The sequence below is a fragment of the Pongo pygmaeus genome, chromosome 12, assembly GCF_028885625.2.
Source record: "Pongo pygmaeus isolate AG05252 chromosome 12, NHGRI_mPonPyg2-v2.0_pri, whole genome shotgun sequence".
NCBI classification, from domain to species: domain Eukaryota; kingdom Metazoa; phylum Chordata; class Mammalia; order Primates; family Hominidae; genus Pongo; species Pongo pygmaeus.
In genome coordinates this window covers 23,920,371-23,944,622 of record NC_072385.2, presented here as the reverse complement: position 1 = coordinate 23,944,622, position 24,252 = coordinate 23,920,371, and the positions used below count along the sequence as shown (strand labels likewise).

General features: G+C 44.8%; 1 protein-coding gene across 2 annotated transcripts; it reads right to left on the bottom strand.

Annotated features, from left to right (window-relative positions):
• Positions 1–2,242: 2,242 nt before the first annotated feature.
• On the bottom strand, positions 2,243–20,320 carry ZNF2 (zinc finger protein 2). 2 transcript variants are annotated; one of them, XM_054472773.2, is made up of 5 exons: positions 19,867–20,320; positions 9,552–9,623; positions 8,205–8,331; positions 5,544–5,657; positions 2,243–4,719 (listed from the first exon to the last, which is right to left on the bottom strand). In XM_054472773.2, exons 2-5 carry the CDS (start codon positions 9,582–9,584, stop codon positions 3,716–3,718), a joined length of 1,278 nt encoding a protein of 425 aa, XP_054328748.1. In that variant the 5' UTR covers positions 9,585–9,623; positions 19,867–20,320; the 3' UTR covers positions 2,243–3,715. The 2 variants fall into 2 exon arrangements, with proteins under 2 accessions (XP_054328748.1, XP_054328755.1); XM_054472780.2 differs by lacking the exon at positions 9,552–9,623.
• Between the last annotated feature and the right edge of the window lie 3,932 nt (positions 20,321–24,252).

Genomic DNA, 24,252 nt, shown 5'->3' with positions numbered 1-24,252 from the left:
CAAATTATAATGGTCAATCTGTATATACATTTCCCAATCCACTCAAACCCTTGTAAAAGCATTTCAGAGAAGCCCCCTCACTAGGATCCCCATCACCCAACTCAACATACCTACTTTAACTTTCTTTTTACCACAGGAGTCTTGCCTCACTAACATAGACCACTTAGGAACTTGACATCCACTGCAGTCAATCTCTTAGACTTCCTGAGGAATCGGTTATAGCTGGTTATTGAAAATGAACATATTTATCTTGTCTAATGGCTGGCACCTGGTATCTTTGCTTCCTTCTTCAGCTCTGTGTGATTTATTATGTAAGACTTGCAGAGGGGGTTATTCTTAGAAATGCAGGCCTGGGGAGGAGGGGGTGGGTGTGCCTGAGCCCAGAAGCGGGCCAACCCTCCCGCTGGCCACCCTGGCATCGTGACACCCCAGATGCATTTCTGGGATTGGTGGGCCTGACAACTGTCTGTGCCAGGCTGCGGTGCCCAGCTTTCTGCCATCTGCCATATTCTTTCCATCGCAAGATTCTCTAGCATTGCCAACCTTTCTTTTGATTCATGGAATGCTTCTGTGTCTTTGTGTGGCAAGCACTCAATTCTCTCTTAAAACTTAGAGTTTGGCCAGGCGCAGTGGCTCACACCTGTAACCCCAGCACTTTGGAAGGCGGTGGTGGGTGGATCACCAGGTCAGGCATTCAAAACCAACCTGACCAACATAGTGAAACCTCGTCTCTATTAAAAATACAAAAAATTAGCCGGGCATGGTGGCAGGCACCTGTATTCCCAGCTACTGGGGAGGCTGAGGTGGGAGAACTGCTTGAACCTGGGAGGCGGAGGTTGCAGTAGCCGAGATCATGCCACTGCACTCCAGCCTGGGCGACAGTGCGAGACTCTGTCTCAAATGAAACAAACAAAAAACAAAAACTTGTCATCAGTAATATTATTTCTTTGAAACTCCTTTTAAAGCTTGACATCAGTGATATTACTTCATTTATTTGAGGCTCAAACCCCTGCAAACACTATCGAGTCATTTTTGCTTTATACGTTAAGAATGCTGATATTCTTCCAATTTGATCAATTTCTAATTCCAAGATTTGATCCTACTAATGGCCATTAGGTGAAGCCAATACCCCAAAATTTAAGGTCTCCACTACTACATGCCATATTGGGAGATATTAATTAAAAGGTAAAATGGCCATTTCCTATTTTTAGAAGGAAGTGGAACAGTATCCACATTAAAAAAAAAAAAAAAAAAAAAGCTCTGATAACCAAATTTAAATGGGAAACAAAGGGAAAACTATCAAATCCATACCCCACTCTGTCTCCATTACTAATGTGCTCAAAAGTCCATTGGTATCTTTTCTGAAGATAATAGAGTAAAAAAGAGGTCCATTGGAACCCTAAATTTGTTCCAATCTCATCTTGCTGAAAATGGTAGAATGTATTAGAGAAATACCTGACCCTCAATTTACTTTTAACAAGGCAGTAAAAATTCGGAACTCCCAGAGACAGTCATCAGCCAAAAGTTTGTCAAGTCTCTTTTATTTCCTACTTGACATTATTTAGCAATATCACATATAGTCCACACCTATAGATTCTGTTGCGTGTTTTTCCTCAGGTTGCTTTCAAAAGTCCACAGATCAAGTCTTCCCTGCTGTTTGTCTGCTCTAGGGTGGACAGAGTAATAGGGTTGTTAGTAGGTTGGGGAGGGTCTGTGTAATTCAGCTTCTTGAATCTGACTTGAACTTCCAGAGGAAATCCATCTCAATTCACTGGGAATCACGTAGGACAATCTAATTCCAGACAGCCTTTCACAACCAAGTCCTTTTCTGAGCTTCACCCTAAGCAAAGAGCAAGAGAATGCAGATGCCTAGAATCAAGGTCATCTAGTGCCTAACCTTTAATAAAATAAAAATATAGGCCGGGCGGGGTGGCTCATGTCTGTAATCCCAGCACTTTGGGAGGCCGAGGCGGGAGGATCACAAGGTCAGGAGATTGAGACCATCCCAGCTAACACGGTGAAACCCCGTCTCTACTAAAAATACAAAAAATTAGCCAGGCGTGTTGGCGGGCACCTGTAGTCCCAGCTATTTGGGAGGCTGAGGCAGGAGAATGGCGTGAACCTGGCAGGCGGAGCTTGCAGTGAGCTGCACCCCAGCCTGGGCAACAGAGTGAGACTCTGTCTCAAAAAAAAAAAATAAAAAAAAAAAAACAGGACTGGGCCCAGGGAAGAGAAGAGTTTTTGGAGTCAGGAGGTAAAGTTCGGCAATGGGGATCATGTTAAGGCAGACCTTAAATATTCACATAATTTTTCACTAAATAGGGAGCTATTTTAGGTCTTGAGGAAGGCAGTGATGGGCAGGGAGGGGTCATTTGCAAAGACTGGCTTAACAGTAATATGCAAAATGTAACTGCGATAGAGGCTCTTGGTATTAACCAACTTTCGAGGTGCTTGTTTACTTTCCTAGCTTCTAGGTGCTGGGTTCTGGCTTATTAGATGTGGACAGAAGTGATGTAAGCCTGGGTCTAAGAAAATATCCTACAAATTCCTCTAGCTTTCTCTTCCTTCCTTGTGGTGACTTTGGAAGCCAGATGTTCCAAATAATGAGGATAGAATAAGACAGAGTAGTTCTCATCAGGTTTTAAGGGAGACATAGCTCTCTGTGGGCTTGTTACTGTACCACAGCTTAGCACATCCCTCTTCAATAAAGCAGGAAGAATTGGAATTAGGAAGCACTGCTGCCAGGAGTGGGAGCTGGGGATGATAAAAGTATAGGCTGGGCTGTCAATTCAGAGAAAGTATGCAAATCCAAGAGGTGTTTTGAATGGAGAGAATTTGGTAAGTAGAAAAGTCATTCACTCATATAAATATTTATTGAGCACCTATTAGCAAGGCACTGTGTGAGATACAAAGACCTGTAAGTCACACCTCCAAGTGCTTACAATCTAGTTGAGAGGATAATACATATACATAAATTATAAAAGAAACAAACCATCGAGCATAATGGTAAAGAGAATAGACTTTGAAGGTGGACCTGTCTTCAAGACCTGGCATCACTTTTTACCAGCTGGTTCACCTTGGGCAAGTGATTGAATCTCTCTAAACCTCAGGGTGCTCATCTGGAGATGCAGATGGTAACAGTGCCTATTTCATATGGTTGGTGACAGGATCAATTAATCTACTTCCTGTAAAACCCTTAGCTGAGTCTTTACCTCATCGCAGGTGCTCAGTAAGTGCTAGCTACTAGCAGTGGAAGTAAGAGATCTAAAAGCTGGGACACAAGAGATCAAGATTAGTGCCCCAAAAAGCTCCAAGAGAGGGGGACTAACAGCCATCAAAACAACTGTTCTGAAAAAAAAACAGTACTGCTCTGATATCATTCTGCCTTTCCCTCCTGTTGCAGCCTCCAGTTTCTTAAAGTGCAGTGATAGCTGGGGCCTAGGTTCTCAGACAAGAGGTGTGCCTCCTCCTAACATCTATCCTATGGTCTGACAAACCTCTTCAAAATTTTGTATCTTTAGAGTCATCTCCATGGCCTTCCCTACAGTTCTATAACACAGCAGGAAGGGAGCGCTTATTAAACACTCTGGCACAGAGGCGGGACAGGACAGCGGCAGCCAGAGCGGGTAGAATGAGCAAATGGCAGCTTTAAGATAGGGGAGATCTATCTCAAATTTGTATGGAAGTTCTTGTCCTACCCAAGCTTTTGACCGACTCAGTCTATTCCCTGTTTGGCATAACGCCGTTGATGTTGAATAACAGAAGATTTTGAACTGAAAACTTTCCCACACACACTGCATTCAAAGGGCTTCTCTCCCGTGTGGACGCGCTGATGCCGCGTGAGCCGGCACCGCTGGCTGAAGGCTTTCCCACACTCACTGCATTCATATGGCTTGTCTCCAGTGTGGATCTTCTGATGCTGTGTAAGGGATGAGCGGTCAAAGAAAGCTTTGCCACACTCATTACACTGATAGCGAGGGTCCCCAGCATGAGCTTTCTGATGTCTATTCAGTGACGAGACACCATAGAAAGCTTTCCCGCACTCGTTACACTCATAAGGCTTCCTGCCAGTGTGGATTAGCTGATGGCGAGTAAGAATGCTTTTCTGGCTAAAGGCTTTCCCACACTGATGACATTCATAAGGACTTTCTCCAGTGTGAATTCTCTGGTGTCGAGTAAGGGATGAACGGTCAAAAAAGGCTTTTCCACACTCATTGCACTGAAAGGGTTTCTCTCCAGTGTGAATTCGCTGATGGACAGTTAGGGACGAGCGGTCAAAGAAGGCTTTTGCGCACACGCTGCACTCATAGGGGCTCTCCCCAGTGTGTGACATCAGATGTCTGCTGAGGCTGCTCCTGTGGCTGAAGGCTTTCCCACACTCGCGGCAGTCGTAGGGCTTCTCCCCAGTGTGAGTCCTCTGATGGCGGGTGAGGGATGAGTGGTCAAAAAAGGTCTTCCCACAGTCACTGCATTCCTGGTGTCTCTCTTTAGTGAGAATTTCCCTGGGCAGGGCTGACCCTCGCCGCAAGCCTTTGTCCCGGGAGAGGGATTTCTTATGAGTCTCCCCTGAAGGGCTTTGCTTTTCTGTTCCCATCCTGCCATCGGGTGTATGAACTTCAAATTTAGGACACAGAGGACTTTGCCTTCCAAGGCATTCCCTCAATGATCCTTCTGATTTTTCGTTTGAAGCATCATGAATCTCAGGCTTAGTTTCCCAGTCTGGAACAAACAGAAAACAGATGCAGTTTTTTTCCTGGGCTAGGAAATATTACAGAAAGAAGAAATGCTCCGATGAGTCTGAAAGTAATGTATGGTCACTGCATTGCTTGCTCCCACAGATAGTCTTACACTGCAGGGAGGGACTAAGACCTGGGAGTGAAGAAGGTGGCAGGGAACAGAATGGATGGTGGACACCTCAGAAAACAGGAGAATGTCCACTGGGAGCATGGCCAGGACAATCAGGAGAGCATGCCGAATGGACAGGATGGCACTCAATAGAAATAGCAAAGTGTGGCCGGGCACAGTGGCTCACACCTGTAATCCTAGCACTTTGGGAAGCCAAGGTGGGCGGATCACCTGAGGTCAGGAGTTCGAGACCAGCATGGCCATCATGGCGAAACCCCGTCTCTACTAAAATGCAAAAATTATCCAGGCGTGGTAGTGGGTGCCTGTAATCCCAGCTACTTGGGAGGCTGAGGCAGGGAGAATTGCTTGAACCTGAGAGGTGGAGGTTACAGTGAGCTGAGATAGTGCCATTGCACTCCAGCCTGGGCAACAGAGCGAGACTCTGTCTCAAAAAAAAAAGAAATAGCAAAGTGTGAGTGCACAACGTTACAGACATGAGAAAGTAACACTTGGTGAATATAGATGAATAACACGTTAAGGTGTCGAGGGAAAAAAATGAAAGCTATTGGGTGGTATACAATAAATAATAAAGCAGAAGACTTGAATTTGAGAGAAAGATGATATCTGTTATTTCCCCCATCACCCAAATAACAAAAAGCCAAACAAAATTCCATTCTGTCTTGTTCACACTCAGTTACCTAGAGAGACACTCTCTGGCCATTCTCTCTCCTCAGACCCATGAAGATCTACCATCCACGGCTTGTCCCCTCTCTTCAATTGGAAAATCACATCAGGTTGAGGAACTGGAAGGCCTGCTCAAAGAGAAAGAAACAAAGCAGGTGGCTGTGTGTGATAAAAATAATATCACTCTCCCAAAGCTCAATCCCAGCCTCTAAGACTTTTTTGTTGTTGAGACAGCATCTCACTCTGTCACCCAGGCTGGAATGCTGTGGCCTGATCTCGGCTCACTGCAACCTCCATCTCCCAGGTTCAAGTGATTCTCCTGCCTCAGCCTCCCAAGTAGCTGGAATTACAGGCGGGTGCCACCACACCTGGCTAGTTTTTGTATTTTTAGTAGAGATGGGGCTTTGCCATCATGGCCATGCTGGTTTCGAACTCCTGACCTCAGGTGATCCACCTGCCTCGGCCTCCCAAAGAGCTGGGATTACAGGCATGAGCCACTGTGCCTGGCCACAGCATCTAAGTCTTTTAGAGAGAAAATGCAAAAGGCAGAACACACAAGCCAAGAATGCAGAGTCCAAAGCAGAGGAACCTCTGGACGGAGGCCAGGACTCAGGCTATAAAAGGAGCAAGTGGCACACAAGGTCAGAAGGTTGAGAGAACCCGTGTGGATTCGTGTGTGTGTATTCTTCCCTGTGAAGTGAATGGGAAGTTCCCAGTGTTAGCAATGGTAGGATGAAGGTCGTTGGCTTAGGGGAGATGAGAATGAAATTAAGTCACCTTGAGTAAAAAGTGTATCCAAACTGCCCATTTTTGTTTATTTGTTTGCCTTGAGCATTATGCTTTCATTGAAACAAGTCCATCTGGTTCATTCTAGGAAAATTAGAAGTGTATACAAGCAAAAAGAAAAAATCACCTTGCGTACAGTGTATTTTCTTTCTTTCTATTCAGATATCCAAAGATACCCATAGATACATTCTGTTAAAAACTGGATAATGAGGCTGGGCACACTGGTCCCGCCAGTAATCCCAGCACTTTGGGAGGCCGAGATGAGTGGATCACCTGAGGTCAGGAGTTCGAGACCAGCCTGGCCAACATGGTGAAACCCCGTCTCTACTAAAAATACAAAAATTAGCAGGGCGCGGTGGCCCATGGCTGTAATCCCAGCTACTTGGGAGACTGAGGCACGACAATTGCTTGAACCCTGGAGACGGAGGTTGCAGTGAGCTGAGATTGCATCATTGCACTCCAACCTAGGCAACAGAGTGAGACTCTGTCTCAAAAAAAACCCAAAAAAAACCAAACCTGGATAATGAAATGATGCTGATTTGTAAACTTGATTTTTTTCACATAATAAATTTAAAATACTATTTTATTTCAATCAGCACTGATCGACTTCACCATTGTAATGGCTACGGGATATGACATTGTATGGATAACATAATTTATTTAACGAATTCCCTTATGATAGAAATTTAGACCATTTTTAACGTTTTGCTATTAACAAACAATAGTGTGATGAACATCTGCATACACCATGGACTGCTAGTCCTATTATTTCCTTAGGATAAATTCCCTGAAGCAAATCTATCCATTTTTGGTTATATTAAAAAATAGATCCTGGAAATAGGCTTGGGCTCTAAACTTCCCTTTTGTTGAGGCCCCAACTTGGGAAACAGGCACTTTCTTATTGGGCCCAAGGATTGTCTACCAGGTTTTCTGTGGATTCTCTGTTGACAAAATGGCCACACCCAGCATCTCCCTGTGGCTGTCTGTCCCTGACCTCAGGGGTTCTATTTTCCTCAATATGCCATCTACTAAAGCCTGTAACAAATGCTCCTTTGATGCCTCCTGAATATTCCATTCTGTTTGGGAGACAATTGGCCTGATTAAGTTAATCTGGGGGGTGTTAGCCTTACTTTTTGACCTGCCTGGTAGGAAATCTGCAATGTGACTCCTTTTACTGCCATCTGCTGCTTATTTTAAGCCGGCTTCTCAATCTGGGCACTCTCTCAGCCTCTCGTGAAGCTCCTAAGAGGTTCTCATAACCTCCAGGAGCCCAACTTTACTTTTCACTAACACCAGAATCAGCAGTGACTTAATTTCTCTTTGTCACACAAGTCTCTATAATTACAAAGTGTCTTCTGTGAGCATCTAAGACTGTACCTAAGACAAATATTCAAAATCAAACCTATATCTGGTGACCTCAGAGGCACAACCCTGAATTCCGACAAGATGGCCCCCTGCCCCAGCGCATACTCCTCTGGGTGAGCTGAGTTACCTGACTGGGGAATTGGGAGAAGAACTGGGCATATGGAACTCAGTGTCTTCTGCCTGCCCCTCTGGAGAGCCAGCTCCCTGTCTCTAACACACCTTCAGCTCCGTCCCTCAGCCCTCGCTGGCCCTCCCTGGCCCTCCCTGCATTTTGCCAGGGCTGGCTGCTGAGCAAGAGAGCCTATGGTCGTCCAGCACTGCCCATGGCTGGGGAGGCATGTCTGCCCAATGCTGGGGTACTGAGCCCGCCGTTGCTGTACTCTGATGCCACATCTTTCAACTCTTACTTTCTCTCTCAGGTGGCTCAGAACTCAGCGGGGAGGAGAACGGTATTAATTCCTCAGCCCTCTCAGCCCCACATTAGCATAGTACAGACTGTACCTCCTCATGGAGGCTCCCCTTACCCAGTGACACAATGCTGTTATAGTTCTCCAGCATCACCTCCTTGTAGAGGTCCCTCTGTGTGGGGACCAGATGACTCCACTCTTCATCTGTGAAAACCACGGCCACATCTTCGAATGTCACTGATTCCTGAAAATACAATCACATTCTCCCTTACTCTTAACCCTTCTCTTTACTTGGACCAGACCAAAAATGTCAAAGATGACAGCCCTGGAGGACGCATGGTGGGAGGGAAGAAAAACAGTTCCGACTGAGTAGAACTTTAAAGCATTTGGGAAAAGTGGCCTCATCACCCAAGACATGAAGTTCTTGGTCAGAATCTCACACCACTATACTTACAGCTGAGCTTCTGAATATCAGACTCTTTTTTCAGACTTCTAAAAACAGCACAAAAAAAATTCATGTGTACCCTTCACCTGGCTTCCTCAACTGTCAACATTTTCCACATTTACTTTATTTTTCTGTCTCTCTCTAGATACACATTCTCCTATCCTTTTCCTAGGCCTCTTGACTAACTTGTCAACATCATGTGTCTTTAATCCTAAATATTTCAGTGTGTATTTTGTAAAAACAAGGTCGTACTGTTGTTATAATCACAATATAACTATAAAAAACGGAGAAAATAGCATTGATCTTATACTATTGTCTAATCTACAATCTTACTCAAATTTCACCAATTGTCTTTTTTTTTTTACAAATCCTTAGAATAATGGTGTTGATTAGATCATCTGTAGGATCCCTCTCATTTCATTCTAATGCTCTGTGATTCTGTAAGATTGCATCTCTTTACCTCTAGTTCTAAAACCTCAGATGAGTCTCCAGTGTGTCTGCAAAGTTCTAGGCCAGGATGCAGAATTTAAGACTCTGCCCTCGGGCAGGAATGGAGCAAGCCACACAGTCTCTAGCACAGGAGACTCTCTTCAGGGCTCTTAGCACCCCACAGAGGTGCTCTACAGTGTGTATCACATGCTCCAGCCTAGCCCCACACTCCCCGGAACACTGGGGCCTCCTCTCAGTCCACACATGAATGTACCAAAGGGACAGTCAGGACCAGAACCAGCCCACTATTCCCCAAACCTTCCAATCAGACTCTACCATTGGCTTCTAGGCAAAATCACTCACAGTGAAGGCTCCAGGAGTTGTAAGCCTGGTGACAAGCTAATGGGCACATGCTCACAGCAAGAAAAGGTCACTAAAGGATACCTCAAGTCAAATAGGAAAGAAATACTCCCTATGGAGTCCTTCAACTGCCTGGCTGGGTCTGCTCAAAGAGGCTCCAGGATACAGAAAGAAAAGTGGTTACATTCTGGAGACGAATGAGTATTTCGGAAACACAAAGTCCACCTCACCTGGCATCTGGTGGTCGGAGACACAGCAGCCATTCTCTCCTGTGTGCTGTCCTTGCAGACAAGGGCAGAGTCCTAATGAAGCAGAAGTGGGGGATGAGAAAGAAGGTAGGAGAAAGACCAGTCCTGTCGCATAGTCTTTTGACCCATGAAGCACATATCCCAGGGGGATATGTCATTCTCAATACCTTACAAAAGGGGGTCCAAGTAAAGCAAGGCCAGGAACAATCCCAGACCACCCCAGAATTAGAGCCAACAACCATGGAATTGAGAGTTAGACCACAATGTGGTGGTGGTTTTTACCACGATGCTAGAGGCAGAGTTCTATTCCTGAGAGTCAAAAACTGTGTAAGATTCACACAGTACGTATAAATTCACATTCAATATTGCCCTGAATGATTACTGGGCAAAAGACATAAGCAATTTTGTAAATGACTAAATGGACAAGACATATCAAAGACAATCCAGTCTCTTCAAAGGAAAAATACCCCACTCGTAGCCCTTGCTAAAGGAGCATCCCTTGGGCAGCCAGGTTTTGTACCATGTGACCCTGTGTCTCATTCCCGGAGCCACACTGATTAGGCCACAGGTGGGTAATGCATACATGACTAGTAGACTGAGATGTGATCTGGCTTGAAAAGATGACATCCTTCCTTGGGAATGTGAACTAAGAAATGTCAGGACAAGTGGGTGACGAGCTGAAAGGATATCATGAGGTCCCGAAGTAGCCACAAGGATCGGGGAACCAAAGTTACCAGCAGCAGAACCCATGGACACATGGGAGGTAAAAGGTAGAGAAAAGGTCATAATAGACCACGGGACCAGAGGCAGGCAGGGGGAAGCCCAGCACAGTGCCATCAGTGGTGAAACACTGACGCAAAGACCTAAGAATTCCTGGGGAAGCCCTCATCTTGCCTAGCACCATCCATGGGCTCCAATTTCCATGCAAACCAGCCTTATTTATTCATAGATTGCCATAATACTCTAACCCTCTTGGGCTCTGTGCAAGATCTTATCACTAATTCCCTTTACTGGGATTAGCTAAGTCTCAGTTTTTCACAATCAAGAGTCTAATTAAAACAACAGACCAGGCACGGTGGCGCATGTCTGTAATCCCAGCACTTTGGGAGGCCGAGGTGGAAGGATCACTTGAGGCCAGGAGTTCTCGAGACCAGCCTGGGCAACATAGCAAGACCTCTGTCTCTATAAAAATAAAAAAATATAAAAATAAAACAGGAGCATTAAATCCCACATTTCTGGGATTTATGGTGGCTGGGAGATGGTGTGATCCTGGTGAGGAGGAGGAAAAGGCATATTTGTGGTGCACTGACCATAAGGGGATATGGTCACTGCTTCTTGTGACTCACTCATCCTTCTACTCAACCAGCATTTATTCAGCACCAACTACTTATATCAAGCACAGAAAAACTGTCAGACACTGTCTTTGTCCTCCAGAAGCTATAGCTTAGCACAGAGAACAAACAAGTAAATGAAATAATATTTCACTCCAGGATGTGTTAAGAGCAGCAAAGCGATATGCACAGCAATCCATGAGAGCACCTCAGAGGCTCACCTAACCCAGCAGGGAGGGATGGAAGGAGGAACACTGCAGCTTTCTTGACAGGAGTGGGATCTAAGCTAAGTTTTCATTTGTGGGAGGAGCTAGAACATTCTAAATCTTGAGAAAAAAACCTCAAGTTTTTCAAAAAGAAGGAGGCAGGTCTTTACATGGAAAGGATTAACAACAAAAATTAGCTTAGAATGGTAGAAGTCTAGGCTGTGAGCAGTGCTGTGGGGAAGATGAGGGAAAAGAGGTAGGCAGAGGCCAGTTTCATCGAGGAGAGCTTTGCACGGCCCTTTCTCCACAAGCATAGAGATTACTGAAGGATTTGAGTGTGGACATGTCATCACATCTGTGCTTTAGAAAAATCACTGTGACTTATAGCAAGGGCCTTGAAACTATACTGTTTGACCCAGCAATTCTCTCCTAGGAAGTTATACTAGGAAATAAGTAATAATATATACACAGCTTTTTATGACTCATCATTAACACTAACCCTTATTGACAGCTATGTTCCAGGGTACTTCCTAAGCACTTTATATGTATTATCTCATTTAATCTTTTCAATAAGGCAGCAAAAATTTGAAATACCTTAAATATCTGGAGACTTGGTTAAATAATTTATGGCCCAGTCCATACATACAATGGAACACTATTAAACATCATCTTGGCCTGGCACGGTGGCTCACGCCTGTAATCCCAGCACTTTGGGAGGCTGAGACAGGCAGATCATGAGGTCAAGAGATGGAGACCATCCTGGCCAAAATGGTGAAACCCCGTCTCTACTAAAAATACAAAAAAATTTAGCTGGGCGTGGTGGCGTGTGCCTGTAGTCCCAGCTACTTGGGAGGCTGAGGCAGGAGAATTGGTTGACCCTGGGAGGCGGAGGTTGCAGTGAGCCAAGATCGTGCCACTGCACTCCAGCCTGGCGACAGAGCGAGACTCCATCTCAAACAAACCAAACCAAAACAAAAAAACCCATCATCTTAATAACAACTAGCATTATTGAGTATTTTCTATTTGCCAGGTATTGTGCTAAGCGCTTTTTATAAGGCGAATTTAACTCCATCCTCATAAATCAATAAGGTAGGCACTATCTTACAGATAGGAAATTAAGGCTTTGTAAGAATCTGAGGTAGAACTTGAATCCATGTCTGCCTGGGAGGTTTTAACTTTCATGCTATCATGATTTATTTTCATGAAAAGATAGCCACATCAATTACAGACCAATAGACTAGAACAGAAAATCCCAAAACACATCCAAACATTAGGGAAGCCTGATGTATGACTGAGGTGGCATTACAAGTCACTGGGGAGAAGATCACTAGTGATAAACTGCAAACAACTTCAATGTCCATTAATCAGATAAAGGATTTGTGAATATATATACATATATGAATATCATACATTATCTCATGTTAACAGAGATAAATTGCAAAAACATAATTACTGGGAAAAAAATAAGTTACAGAATTACTGTATAATATTTACATAAAATTTAAAAACAGGTAGATAATACCTACAAAAATCTATTAACACATGGGACAGTAAGCACCAAATGTGTACATATCTGAGAAGAGAGGGAAATAAGACTGGGGAAGGATACCCAGGATACTTCAGCTTTATCTGTAATGCTTTGTTTCTTATAAAAAAAAAAAAAAAATCAACAACTGAAAAAAACCCACAAAGAACGGCCAGGCGCAGTGGCTCACACCTGTAATCTCAGCACTTTGGGAGGCCGAGGCGTGTGGATCACTTGAGGTTAGGAGTTCGAGACCAGCTTGGCCAACATGGTGAAATCCCGTCTCTACTAAAAATACAAAAATTAGCCAGGCATGATGGCACGTGGCTGTAGTCCCAGCTACTCCGGAGGCTGAGGCAGGAGAATTGCTTGAATCCGGAAGGCAGAAGTTGCAGTGAGCTGAGATCACGCCACTGCACTCCAGCCTGGGTGACAGAGTAAGACTCCATCTAAATAAAAAAAAAAAACCCACAAAGAAATTCAAAACATACTAAGTGAAGAATGCACACTTTTAAAATTACATATTTGTACATGCACATTATGTATAGAAAATGGAAGAACACATATTAAAATGTAAATGAAATTTGAGTGGTGAGTTATAAGTTATTTTTATTTTCTTACTATTCTTTATATATTTTTTTCAACAAGAGTATGTCCTTATTTTGGTGTACAGAAAAAAATAACAGGAAGGAAAGAAGGGTGGTGTGCAGAAAAGTTATAGCAGACCTGAGACTGCTATTCCTAGAAAGTTCTGCTTGCATGCTGGCCCTTCGCTGGCAGCTGGAAACTTCGATTTTGAGAGGGTTCCCCAGTTCCCTAAGAGAGAACGGGGGTCTACTATGCCTAAACTATTTGTGCAAACAATGTGGTTTATGGTGAACATGTGCTCTCCTATTGGAGGGTCTGGGATTTTGGTATGTGTTAGGCAGACAGTGCCTATGTGACTAGCCCTCAATAAAAAACATGGGCTCTAAGTCTCCAATGAGCTTCCTTGAGCAGAGACATCACACTTGTTGCTGCATTTTCATTGCTGGGGGAAGGAGTGTGCTCCATGTGACACCCTCATGGGAGAAAGAGAATAGAAGCAAGCCTATATACGGATTCCTCTACCCAGCTTGTCTTTTCCCCTTATGATCTGGCTGCCTATCCTTGCAGGGTCATCATCATACTCTTAGCCAGAAGTACAACTACGGGTCGAGTCTTGAGTCCTTCTAGTGAATCCCTGAACCTGGGGTGATCCTGGGGACCCCAACACAGGTGGCCACGCCACACTGAGTGGCTATGGTGTGATGGGATTACAGGAAGGAAAGAATGGAGGTGAGTAGACCATTGATGAGAGTGTTATAATTAAATAAGAAAGATGACAAACTGAATGAAAGCTGTGAAAGCAGAAATGGAGGAAACTGCTGTCAAGCTATTAAGAAGAACAGACAGGCTGGGCGCGGTGGCTCATGCCTGTAACCTCAGCACTTTGGGAGGCCGAGGAGGGTGGATCACGAGGTCAGGAGTTCAAGACCAGCCCGGCCAAGATGGTGAAACCCCATTTCTACTAAAAATACAAAAATTAGCCAGGCACAGTGGTGGGCACCTGTAATCCCAGCTACTCCGGAGGCTGAGGCAGGAGAATCGCTCAAACCCGGGAGGCAAAGGTTGCAGTGAGCCGAGATCACGCCACTGCACTCTAGCCTGGGTGACAGAGCAAGATTCTGTCTCCAGGAAAAAAAAAAGAAGAAGAAGAAGAACAGACAATACACTGGCTGGAAGAAGAGGCTGAAGGTGATGTGGGCAAAGATGATGCCCCAGTTACCAATGCAGCATGGATAACGATGCCGTTCATGGAGATAAGGAACAGAGGAGGACTGAAGGGAAAACCAATGAGTACAGTTTTGGACATTCAGAATTTGAGCCGACCCCCCATCTTTGAATATGAAAACTCAGATGACTCTGGCTCCCACTAGCCAGATAAATAATAAAAATCACTAGTGCTAAATAAAATAATTTGAACTTTGAAGGACTATGAGTTTCATACTCAAAATAGAAAAGTTAATATAAAGTATGCCATAAAAGTTGTAATACAAGGAAGGCAATGTTTAAAACTTTACTTATATAAAAAGGTACTTTTTTCTATTAATTGTATGACTATTCATAAAGTATAGATGTACCCTTGGGATATATACTTGTATCTACTCATATAAGTATGTAAAAACAAATTTGGAATGGGAATAAACCAGGTAATTCTAGATACAGAACTACATACCCCAAACAGGGAGGATTAATCAGTACTGGGGCTACACGTAAGTATCAAGTAGAAAGAGAAATGGGCTCTACTAACAATGAACCAACCTCTGGTTCCAAAGAGGCATAGTAACTGTGCAGACTTCATCCTTTCTCCCTTAGGAGATGTCTCCCTACAGCTAGACTTATGAATCAAAGACAGAAATAAGGAACAATTAAGTTTTCAAAAATGTCAAAAGACCAGATCAATAGATATTTACTGGTCTGTTTGGTAGCATTTAACTCTATTCTATAAAAGGTCTATCATATTCTTGGATATTTGGGGATTTTCTGTTCTAGTCTATTGGTCTGTTACCTATGCTATCTTTTCATGAAAATAAATCACTATAGCTTAGAGTTAAAAGTTGCCAGACAGCTCAGGGTTATTTAACAATGGGTTCACACTGGCCAAGCAAAATTTTAAAAGAATATTACCTTGAGTGTGAATACCAGTTTGCAAAAACTATGTGAAAAGCAAAAACTTATTGGAAAAACAAGTTTAGCTAAGTATAAGCAAAAAACATGTAAACAAAAAAACACCCCCAACCTAACGGGAAGAGATTAGGGTTTGAATCTTGCCGGGAGGAGGCAGATACAAACACAAACAGAAACAAAGACATGTCAATTGATAACCAGAGCATGCAACATGTGTTGTCTAAGAGTATTCTTTTCCTTTTTGGTCTGTTAAGATTCATCCATCCCAAGAGGGTATCCAAATATTATTCTTAGGCCCTAGAAAGAAGTCAAAATTAGCATTTAGAGATACAGGAAAGTGTAGTCATTGGGAGTACAGGCTCTGGAGACAGACTACCTGAAATCAAAATCCACCTCTGCCTCTTCCTACCGGTGCTACCTCAGGAAAGTTTCTTAACCTGTCTCAGTCTGCCTGTTTGCAAAAGTGGAATAACAGAAGTACTATCTCTTGCAGTTATCTTGATGCTTAAATAGGGTAATACATGTAACACATTTAGAATAATGTGTCAAGTAAAGTTAGTAAAAGCTAATGTAATGTAATAAGTAATGTTATAATTCTAGGAAGGCAGACATACTGAAAATATTAATTACACTGAGTTGTTGCATTTTTTTGTTTTGTTTTTTTGAGACAGGGTCTTGCTCTGTTGCCCGGGCTGGAGTGCAATGGCATGATCTCGGCTCACTGCAACCTCTGCCTCCCGGGTTCAAGCAATTCTCCTGCCTCAGCCTCCTGAGTAGCTGGGATTACAGGTGCTTGCCACCATGCCTGGCTAATTTTTGTATTTTTGTAGAGGGTTTCACCATCTTGGCCAGGTTGGTCTTGAACTCCTGACCTCAGGTGATCCACCCACCTCGGCCTCCCAAAGTGCTGAGATTACAAGCATGAGCCACTGCGCCTGGCCGAGTTGTTGCTATTTCAGAGTAGGTTTAAATGTTAAGTGTAGTAATAACTTTGGAGTCAAAGTATTTGTATATGTTTGTCTAAAGCACTGGAGCTTTTTGAACAAATCAAACCATATCCAAAACTGAGTCGAAACTGCTCAGTTAAATGTTTAAAGACAATTTTCAAAGTTTTGTTTATTAGATTACAACTTTAATCAAACTGAGCACTGAACGAATTACAAATGGTGGTGAGCATATAAGCTCCCCAGCTATTAAACAAGCAGTGGATGTTCCCATAGTGCTCTTCATCCATAGGTTCCCTGTCAAGTAGACTTCTCTCCCCATTAGGTTTAGACTCCGCCAGCAATCACTTCAGTAAGCTCACTGACACTGAAGACTTCTCAAATCCACCAAACTCACAGGCAGTTACTGCTAGCCAAGAACCACCTCCACTTCTGTGTTCTCTTTTCCTATCCCTGGATCTCAGAGCATCACAGAGTATCTAAATTCAGTCTATATCTTCAAATGAGCCCTTGACATTGTCCAGAAAGCTTTTACTGCTCCCATCTTAGCTACATAGCTATTCCAAACCTCCATGAGTACCATTCAATTTCTGCATAACTTTTGTCTTCTACCACACCAAAGATTCCCAGGAATGAGTTTCAAGGGAAGCAGGGTTATATGGTAGAAAGCACTCCACAGGCATGGAATTATTAACCATGAAGCCTTGGATGAGTTACTTAAGCCAACAGTTGTTTACTACCTAACTCACAGCATAGTTATAAATGGTGAGACCATTAATATAAAGCATTTATCATACAGTTCATTCAACAAATAAAAGTTCTCTTCCTTTCTACTGCCCAATGCAATCCATCGACTCATCGCACTATTCGATGAATATGTACCAAGTAGCTGTTATGTGCTAGGGCAGCGAGATGTGTGAGGTCAACAAGACAGAAATGTCTGTCTCCACGACTTTACCTTTGTGTCCTATACCCTGTGTTCCACTGTTTTTCACATTGCTTCCTCTCAGAATTTGTCCCTGCACTTCCCAGTATTTTATTTATTTTTTTTTTTGAGACGGAGTCTGGCTCTGTCGCCCAGGCTGGAGTGCAATGGCGCAATCTTGGCTCACTGCAACCTCTGCCTCCCAGGTTCAAGCGATTCTCCTGCCTCAGCCTCCTGAGTAGCTGGGACTACAGACGCGCGCCACCATGCCCAGCTAATTTTTGTATTTTCAGTAGAGACAGGGTTTCACCATTTTGGCCAGGATGGTTTCAATCTATTGACCTCATGATCTGCCTGCCTCGGCCTCCCAAAGTGCTGGGATTACAGGCATGAGCCACCACGCCCAGCCCCCAGTCTTTTTTTTTTTTTTTTTTCAGCATTTTCCACCCCAGTAGTACTTTCTTTCGACATCTTCAAAGACATACAAGCCTCCTCTACCTGAAACTATTTTCACTGAATCCCATGACCTCCTTCTAGCAAAACAGTTCTCATTTAGGTTTTCCTTTCATGATCAAACTTTTTGGAGAGTAATACAAACCTACTGACTCCACACTGTTACCACTTACTCTTCTCCAGCCCGTTTTTCAGCTTTTGTCCCTCACACACCTGAAATGGCATGCTTGAAAACTACCTGTTTTTTTTTTTTTTTTTTTTAATGGAGTTTCACTCTTGTCGCCCAGGCTGAAGTGCAATGGCATCATCTCGGCTCACTGCAACCTCCGCCTCTCAGGCTCAAGTGATTCTCCCACCTCAGCCTCCCAAGTAGCTGGGATTACAGGCACCCGCCATCATGCCCAGCTAATTTTTGTATTTTTGTAGAGATGGGGTTTCACCATGTTGGCCAGGCTGGTCTTGAACTCCTGACGACCTCAAGTGATCTGCCCACCTCGGCTTCCCAAAGTGCTGGGATTACAGGCATGAGCTACCGCACCTGGCCTACCAATGCGTTTCTGATTTTATTATCTCTATTTCTTTCTTTCTTTTTTTTTTTTTGAGACGGAGTCTCGCTCTGTCACCCAGGCTGGAGCGCAGTGGTGCCATCTTGGCTCACCGCAAGCTCCGCCTCTCGGGTTTATGCCATTCTCCTGCCTCAGCCTCCGGAGTAGCTGGGACTACAGGTGCCCACCACCACACCCGGCTAATTTTTTGTGTTTTTTAGTACAGACAGGGTTTCACCGTGTTAGCCAGGATGGTCTCGATCTCCACCCGCCTCGGCCTCCCAAAGTGCTGGGATTACAGGCGTGAGCCACCGTGCTCGGCCATATTATCTATTTCTCTGTAGCTTTCCACTGTTCTGACAAGCTTCTGCTTATTCGAGTGGTTACTGTAACTGTTACGATACTGCACTAGCCTTTCTTCCAACCACTAAAATTGCTGTCTTTCTGTGACTCTTTTTCCCCACTTTTGCCTTGGAAATATGGATGCTGCCCATAGCTCAGTCTTTGTACTTTCTTCGTTTTTGCCATTCAGGGCTCCATTTTCAAACTCTACAAATGTCCATGTCCTGTAATTGTATTGTAATTTTACAATACATCTGTATTGCATTCTTCCAAACTCATCCTGCATTTCCAAATGACTGCAAACCTTGAATTAGGCGTTCCACCATCACCTCAAAACTATCTTCCTTTAGGCAATTCCCCACATCAACGCCTCTTCCTGGCTTTACATTTGTATCAGATGTTTTATTATACTCCCAGGTGTCCCAAATTCAAACTCTTACCTCACTCTCTTTCCTCCCAAATCTAGTCACCAGGCCCTTTTGACTCTTCTTTTGCAGTGTCATCTGTATCCTTCCCTTTCACTACCACCACCATAATTCAGGTCCACAACATCTTACTTCAAAACTACCATACATTCCTAACTGGCTCTCTGCTACTGGTCCCTTCCCCTCTCTAGTCCTGAATGTGACCTGTAGAATAACTGTCCCCAAATAGTTTCATTCGTGTCGTCCCTGGATCACACCTATACAAGCCACCTTGCCTACTGAGTCTTGTCCTGATTCTTTGAGTCCCGGGCCCTGGCTCCCAGGGTACCTTTTCTTCAACCTTGTCTACCACTGTTCTTGCATTTCTGTAAAAACTGTCTCCAGCTCAAAACTGCCTAACGCTTAGCTGCTTCTTTCGTGGTTTTTGTTTTGTTGTTTTGTTTTTTTTCACGTCAAATCCCACCTCCTCCATGAAGCCCTCCAGCACTAGTGCGGAGGCCCAGGGCAGGGAGCTAAATGAGGCAATCTGAGGCGCTGTCTGGGAAAGAGGGAGCGGCAGCATCCTAGATTTGGTGTCAATTCCACCCACGTTCATTAAGCACCCATTATGGGAAGAAGAAACGGGAGAGGCGGAGGAAGACTGCAAACCTCCAACCTTAAAGTCCGGGACCGACATACAATGGGTGCTCAGACCCCACGGGACACACGCACACACGGGGGTGGGTGCACAACTTTCCGTCCGCACCGAGACGTCGCGACACACGCTCTGCAGGCTGGCCTCGCCCGTGTCACCCCGTTTTGCTCCCACAGCACCTTCCCAAAGTTCTCATGTCCCCTCTCTCGGCTGCTGCGCTCACTCCGCTCCTTGAAGACACACACCCACAACCCTCACCTCCGGCACAGAGTGCTCGGGACCCAGGAAGACGGCGCCTCTTCAGGTCGGGAAACCAACGCGCCTGCGCAAAGGGTCCTGGCGACCGCGCTCCCAATCAATGCGTGGCCTTCGAAAGGACTTCATCTCCCAGAAGTCTCGGCGCCCGGTGCGCTTTAATATGACGTCCGAAAATCTGTGCAAACGCCGGCTCCGCGTGGCTGAACAGGATCCAAAATGGCAGCGCTGTCGCCTTAGCTGGGAGAGCGAACCGTTGTGGGTGTTTGGGAGACTTATGGTCACCCTGAAGTACTGCCTGCCTGTAGTGTCGCGTCCCTCCAGTCATCCGATGGGAGCGCCGCCCACAGGGAATGTGTCTCTCTGATCATGGTGCCCCGTGCCCAGCCCTGGGGAAGACCGAGTCGAAATCGAGTCAGCTGGCGTTGGGAGAGGGCTTATTTCCGCTTCCGCTTGCCCACTTTCAGGAATTTGATTCTGAGAACAGGGCTGCGGTTCCAGGCAGGGTTTGTGTACATATTTGTGTTGGAAGGAGAGAGGAGCCTAGGACGCATATGTATTAACTGTGCGGCTGGTCCGACTCCCGACAGCTTCAGCGCACACCAGCCGGCCTTGGAGTTGCTGGAAGGGCCCTGGCTGCAAGCTGGAATCACCCGGAGAGCTTTAGACATTGATGCCTGAGGCCCAGCTGTGGAGCGACAGTTTGAAAAGAGCTGCAGGTGACTATAATGTGCAGCTAAAGCTAGGAACCACTGAGCTACATCTCAGGGAAGACTGAAAATTACAAAGAATATGATAAAATCCTACTTCACGAACAAAACTACATTTTTCCAGGTTAATTTATTAGTGGTTTGGTTTTTTTTTTTTAAGTTTTTTGTGGGTACACAGTAGGTGTAAACATTTATGGGCCACCTGAGATATTTTGACACAGGCATGCAATACGTAATAATCTCGTCAGGACAAATGGGATATCCATCACCTCAAGCATTTGTCCTTTGTGTTACAAACAATCCAGTTATGTTCTTTTAGTTACTTTAAAATGTACAATATTATTGGCTGTAGTTACTCCGATGTGCTATCAAATACTAGTTATACTATTTCTTATTCTATTTTTTGTACCCATTAACTATCCCCACTTCCCCACCCCGCTAACCCTTCCCAGTCTGTTAACCATCCTTCTACTCTCCATCTCCGTAAGACTACACTTTGATTCATAAGCAAGGCACAATTACAAATATGAGTAAGTTACTGCCCCAGATGAACTCTTGGTCCAATGGAAAAAATCAGAATGTAAAATCACAATAGAGGCAGTATGTTCTATAATTATGTCACATTCAACATACTATGAGCGTACAATGGAGGAAGCTATTAACTATGGCCGGGAGAGGTGGGAAAGGATTCCTTTCACTGGTATACTTAAATACTTAAGAAAAAAAAGTGTGATCTAAACAGAGAATAGTATATGCAAAGGCATAGTTCAGAGGATAAAAGTGAAAAGAATTAGTAGCAAAATGAATGCCTTGTGGATGAGGTTTAGGGGCCAATAACTGTCTTGAGATAAGGCCAGGTTGTGGCTGCCTTTGTGTTGTACTAAGGGGTTTGGACCTTCCTAGGAGATTAGAGCTTGATTAAAGTCACAACATCCACAAGAGAAATATTTTCTTTTTGTTCCTTTCGGTGTGGTGGTTTTTATTATTTAGCCTTATACTGAGGGTGGAAACTGGGGTCCTGAAAGTGTTTCCTTCTAGAATATTCCCCACCCACTGGCAGGCCCTAGGCTTTGTCTTTACTGCTTCCAGGTAGCTGCCAAAGTGGAAGTTTATGTGCTCTAGGATTTAGCAGTCTAAAAGTCAGGTTTGTTGCTCGATTCTCAGAATTGTAGCTCTCACTTTATTTATTTATTTTTTGAGACAGGCTCTGGCTGTGTCAGCCAGGCTGGAATGCAGTGGCATGCTCTCAGCTCACTGCAGCCTCCACCTCCTGGGCTCACGTAGTCCTCCCATCTCAGCCTCAAGAGTAGCTGGGACTACAGGCATGCACCACCATGCCTGGCTACTTTTTGTATTTTTTTGTAGAGATGGCGTTTTACCATTTTGCCCAGGCTGGTTTCAAACTCGGGGTCAAGCAATCCACCCTCTTCGGCCTCCCAGAGTGCTAGGATTATAGGCATGAGCCACTGCGCCTGGCCCATTTCACTTTATTTTTTTAAATGTTTACAAATTCCTCACTTTCATGCCTGCTCATCAGTGTGTTTATAAAGATGTTTGCAATTTTTCAGCATTTTTAGTTTTTTTATTAAGAGGGCTGTTTAGGCCATCTAATCGGCCATGTTACTGGGAAGATTAAGAGAATTTTAACTGATTTTCTCAAAAGAGTTAGGAGAAGCATATGGAAGCTAAGCAGCCAAGAAGTGACATACGTCCATCTTTTTAGAGTAAAACAGGTATCTCTTGGGCCCAGAAGCTTGTAGGCTCTGCCAAATTGCAGGATGTTATGGCCATCTGATGCTGTTTAACCACTCCAAACTTAGTGGCTGAAAACAACAATTTTATTAGGCCAACACGTTCTGTGGGTCGGGAACTTGGATGGGCACAACAGGGATGGGCACACAGGGATATCATTTGGATATCCCCTCCAAATCTCATGTTGAGATGTAAACTCCAGTGTTGGAGATGGGGCCTGGTGGGAGGTATTTGGGTGATGGGGGCAGATCCCTCATGGCTTGGTGCTTTCCTTGCAATAGTGAGTACTCCTGAGATCTGGTTGTTTATGTGTGTGACACCTTCCTGCCCTCCCCAACTCTGTTTTGTTCCCGCTTTCACCATGCAAAGTGCAAGCTCCCACTTCACCTTCCACAGTGAGTGAAAGCTCCCTGAGGCCTCCCCAGTAGCCAAACAGATGCCATTGCCATGCTCCCTGTACAGCCAGCAGAACCAAGAGCCAAGGAAACCTCTTTTCTTTATAAATTACCCAGTTTCAGGTATTTCTTTATAGCAGTGCAAAATGGCCTAACACAGCTTGTTTCTGCTTCACAATTTCTGGATCCTAAATTGGGAGGACTATATCTGGCACCCAGATTGGCACCCGTGGCTAGGCTCAGCTGGGACTGTTGGCCAGAGTCCCCGCATGTAGCCTCTCTTTGTGCTTGGACTTCCTCACAACATGGTGTCCTCGGGGCAATCAGGCTTCTTGCACCTCATTTCAGGGCTCTAAGAGGGTCCCAGTGAACAAGACAGAAGCTGCATGGCTTTTTTTTTTTTTTTTTGGAGACAGAGTTTTGCTCTTGTTGCCCAAGCTGGAGTGCAATGGCATGATCTCGACTCGCCACAACCTCCGCCTCCCGAGTTCAAGTGATTCTTCTGCCTCAGCCTCCCGAGTACCTGGGATTACAGGCGTGTGCCACCACGCCCAGCTAATTTTGTATTTTTACTAGAGACAGGTTTTCTCCATGTTGGTCACGCTGGTCTCCCAACCTCAGGTGATCCGCCCACCTCGGCCTCCCAAAGTGTTGGGATTACAGGCATGAGCCACTGCACCCGGCCAAGAAGCCAGTTTTCTTTTCTTTTTTTTGAGACAGAGTCTTGCTGTGTCACCCAGGCTGGAGTGCAGTGGCGCAACCGCGGCCCACTGCAGCCTCTGCCTCCCGGGTTCCAGAGATTCTCCTGCCTTAGCCTCCTAGGTAGCTGGGATTACAGGCGCACGCCACCACACGCGGCTAATTTTTGTATTTTTAGTAGAGACGGGGTTTAGTAGAGACAGGTGTGAGCCACTGCACCCGGCCGCCAGTCTTAAAAATTTACAAACTGTATGATTCCATTTATGTGACATTCAGGAAAAGGCAAAAATATAGGAAAGGTAACAGAGCAGTGGTCACGGGTTGGGGTGGAAGAGGCATTTGACTGCAAAGGAGCAGTAAAAGGAATGTTGAAGGTGGTGGAGAGTGTATAGGTGAGGACTGGAGCTCCACCAACAGTGCTTTGAGATCAAATGGTGCACTAGAGCACTGAGCAGGAGAGAATATTCCTGCGGTAATGGATGTGCATTGTAACAAACAAGGGCCTCTGGATCAAGATCTGTCCCAAAGGACACAATGTAAGAGTAGGGAATTTCAGACACTGCAGCAGGCCCACAGGATGGGCATCAGGGAAAGGCAGTGGCCCTCAAGTTCATCTGAAGTAGTTCCATCTCTAGTTCTGTTGAGCCATCAATGAGATGAAAATCTTTTCTCATTTGTCCATCCCCTCACCTTTTTGGTTCAGAGCACCGAAGATGGAAAAGCTCCTATATCAGCCATGGTTCCCAGACAATGTCCCCCTGCGTGGAAGAGGGCTTTGCTTGCTGCGCCATCCTGGCCATCTGTGCCACTAGAAGTGCTGGCAGAAAAGTGAA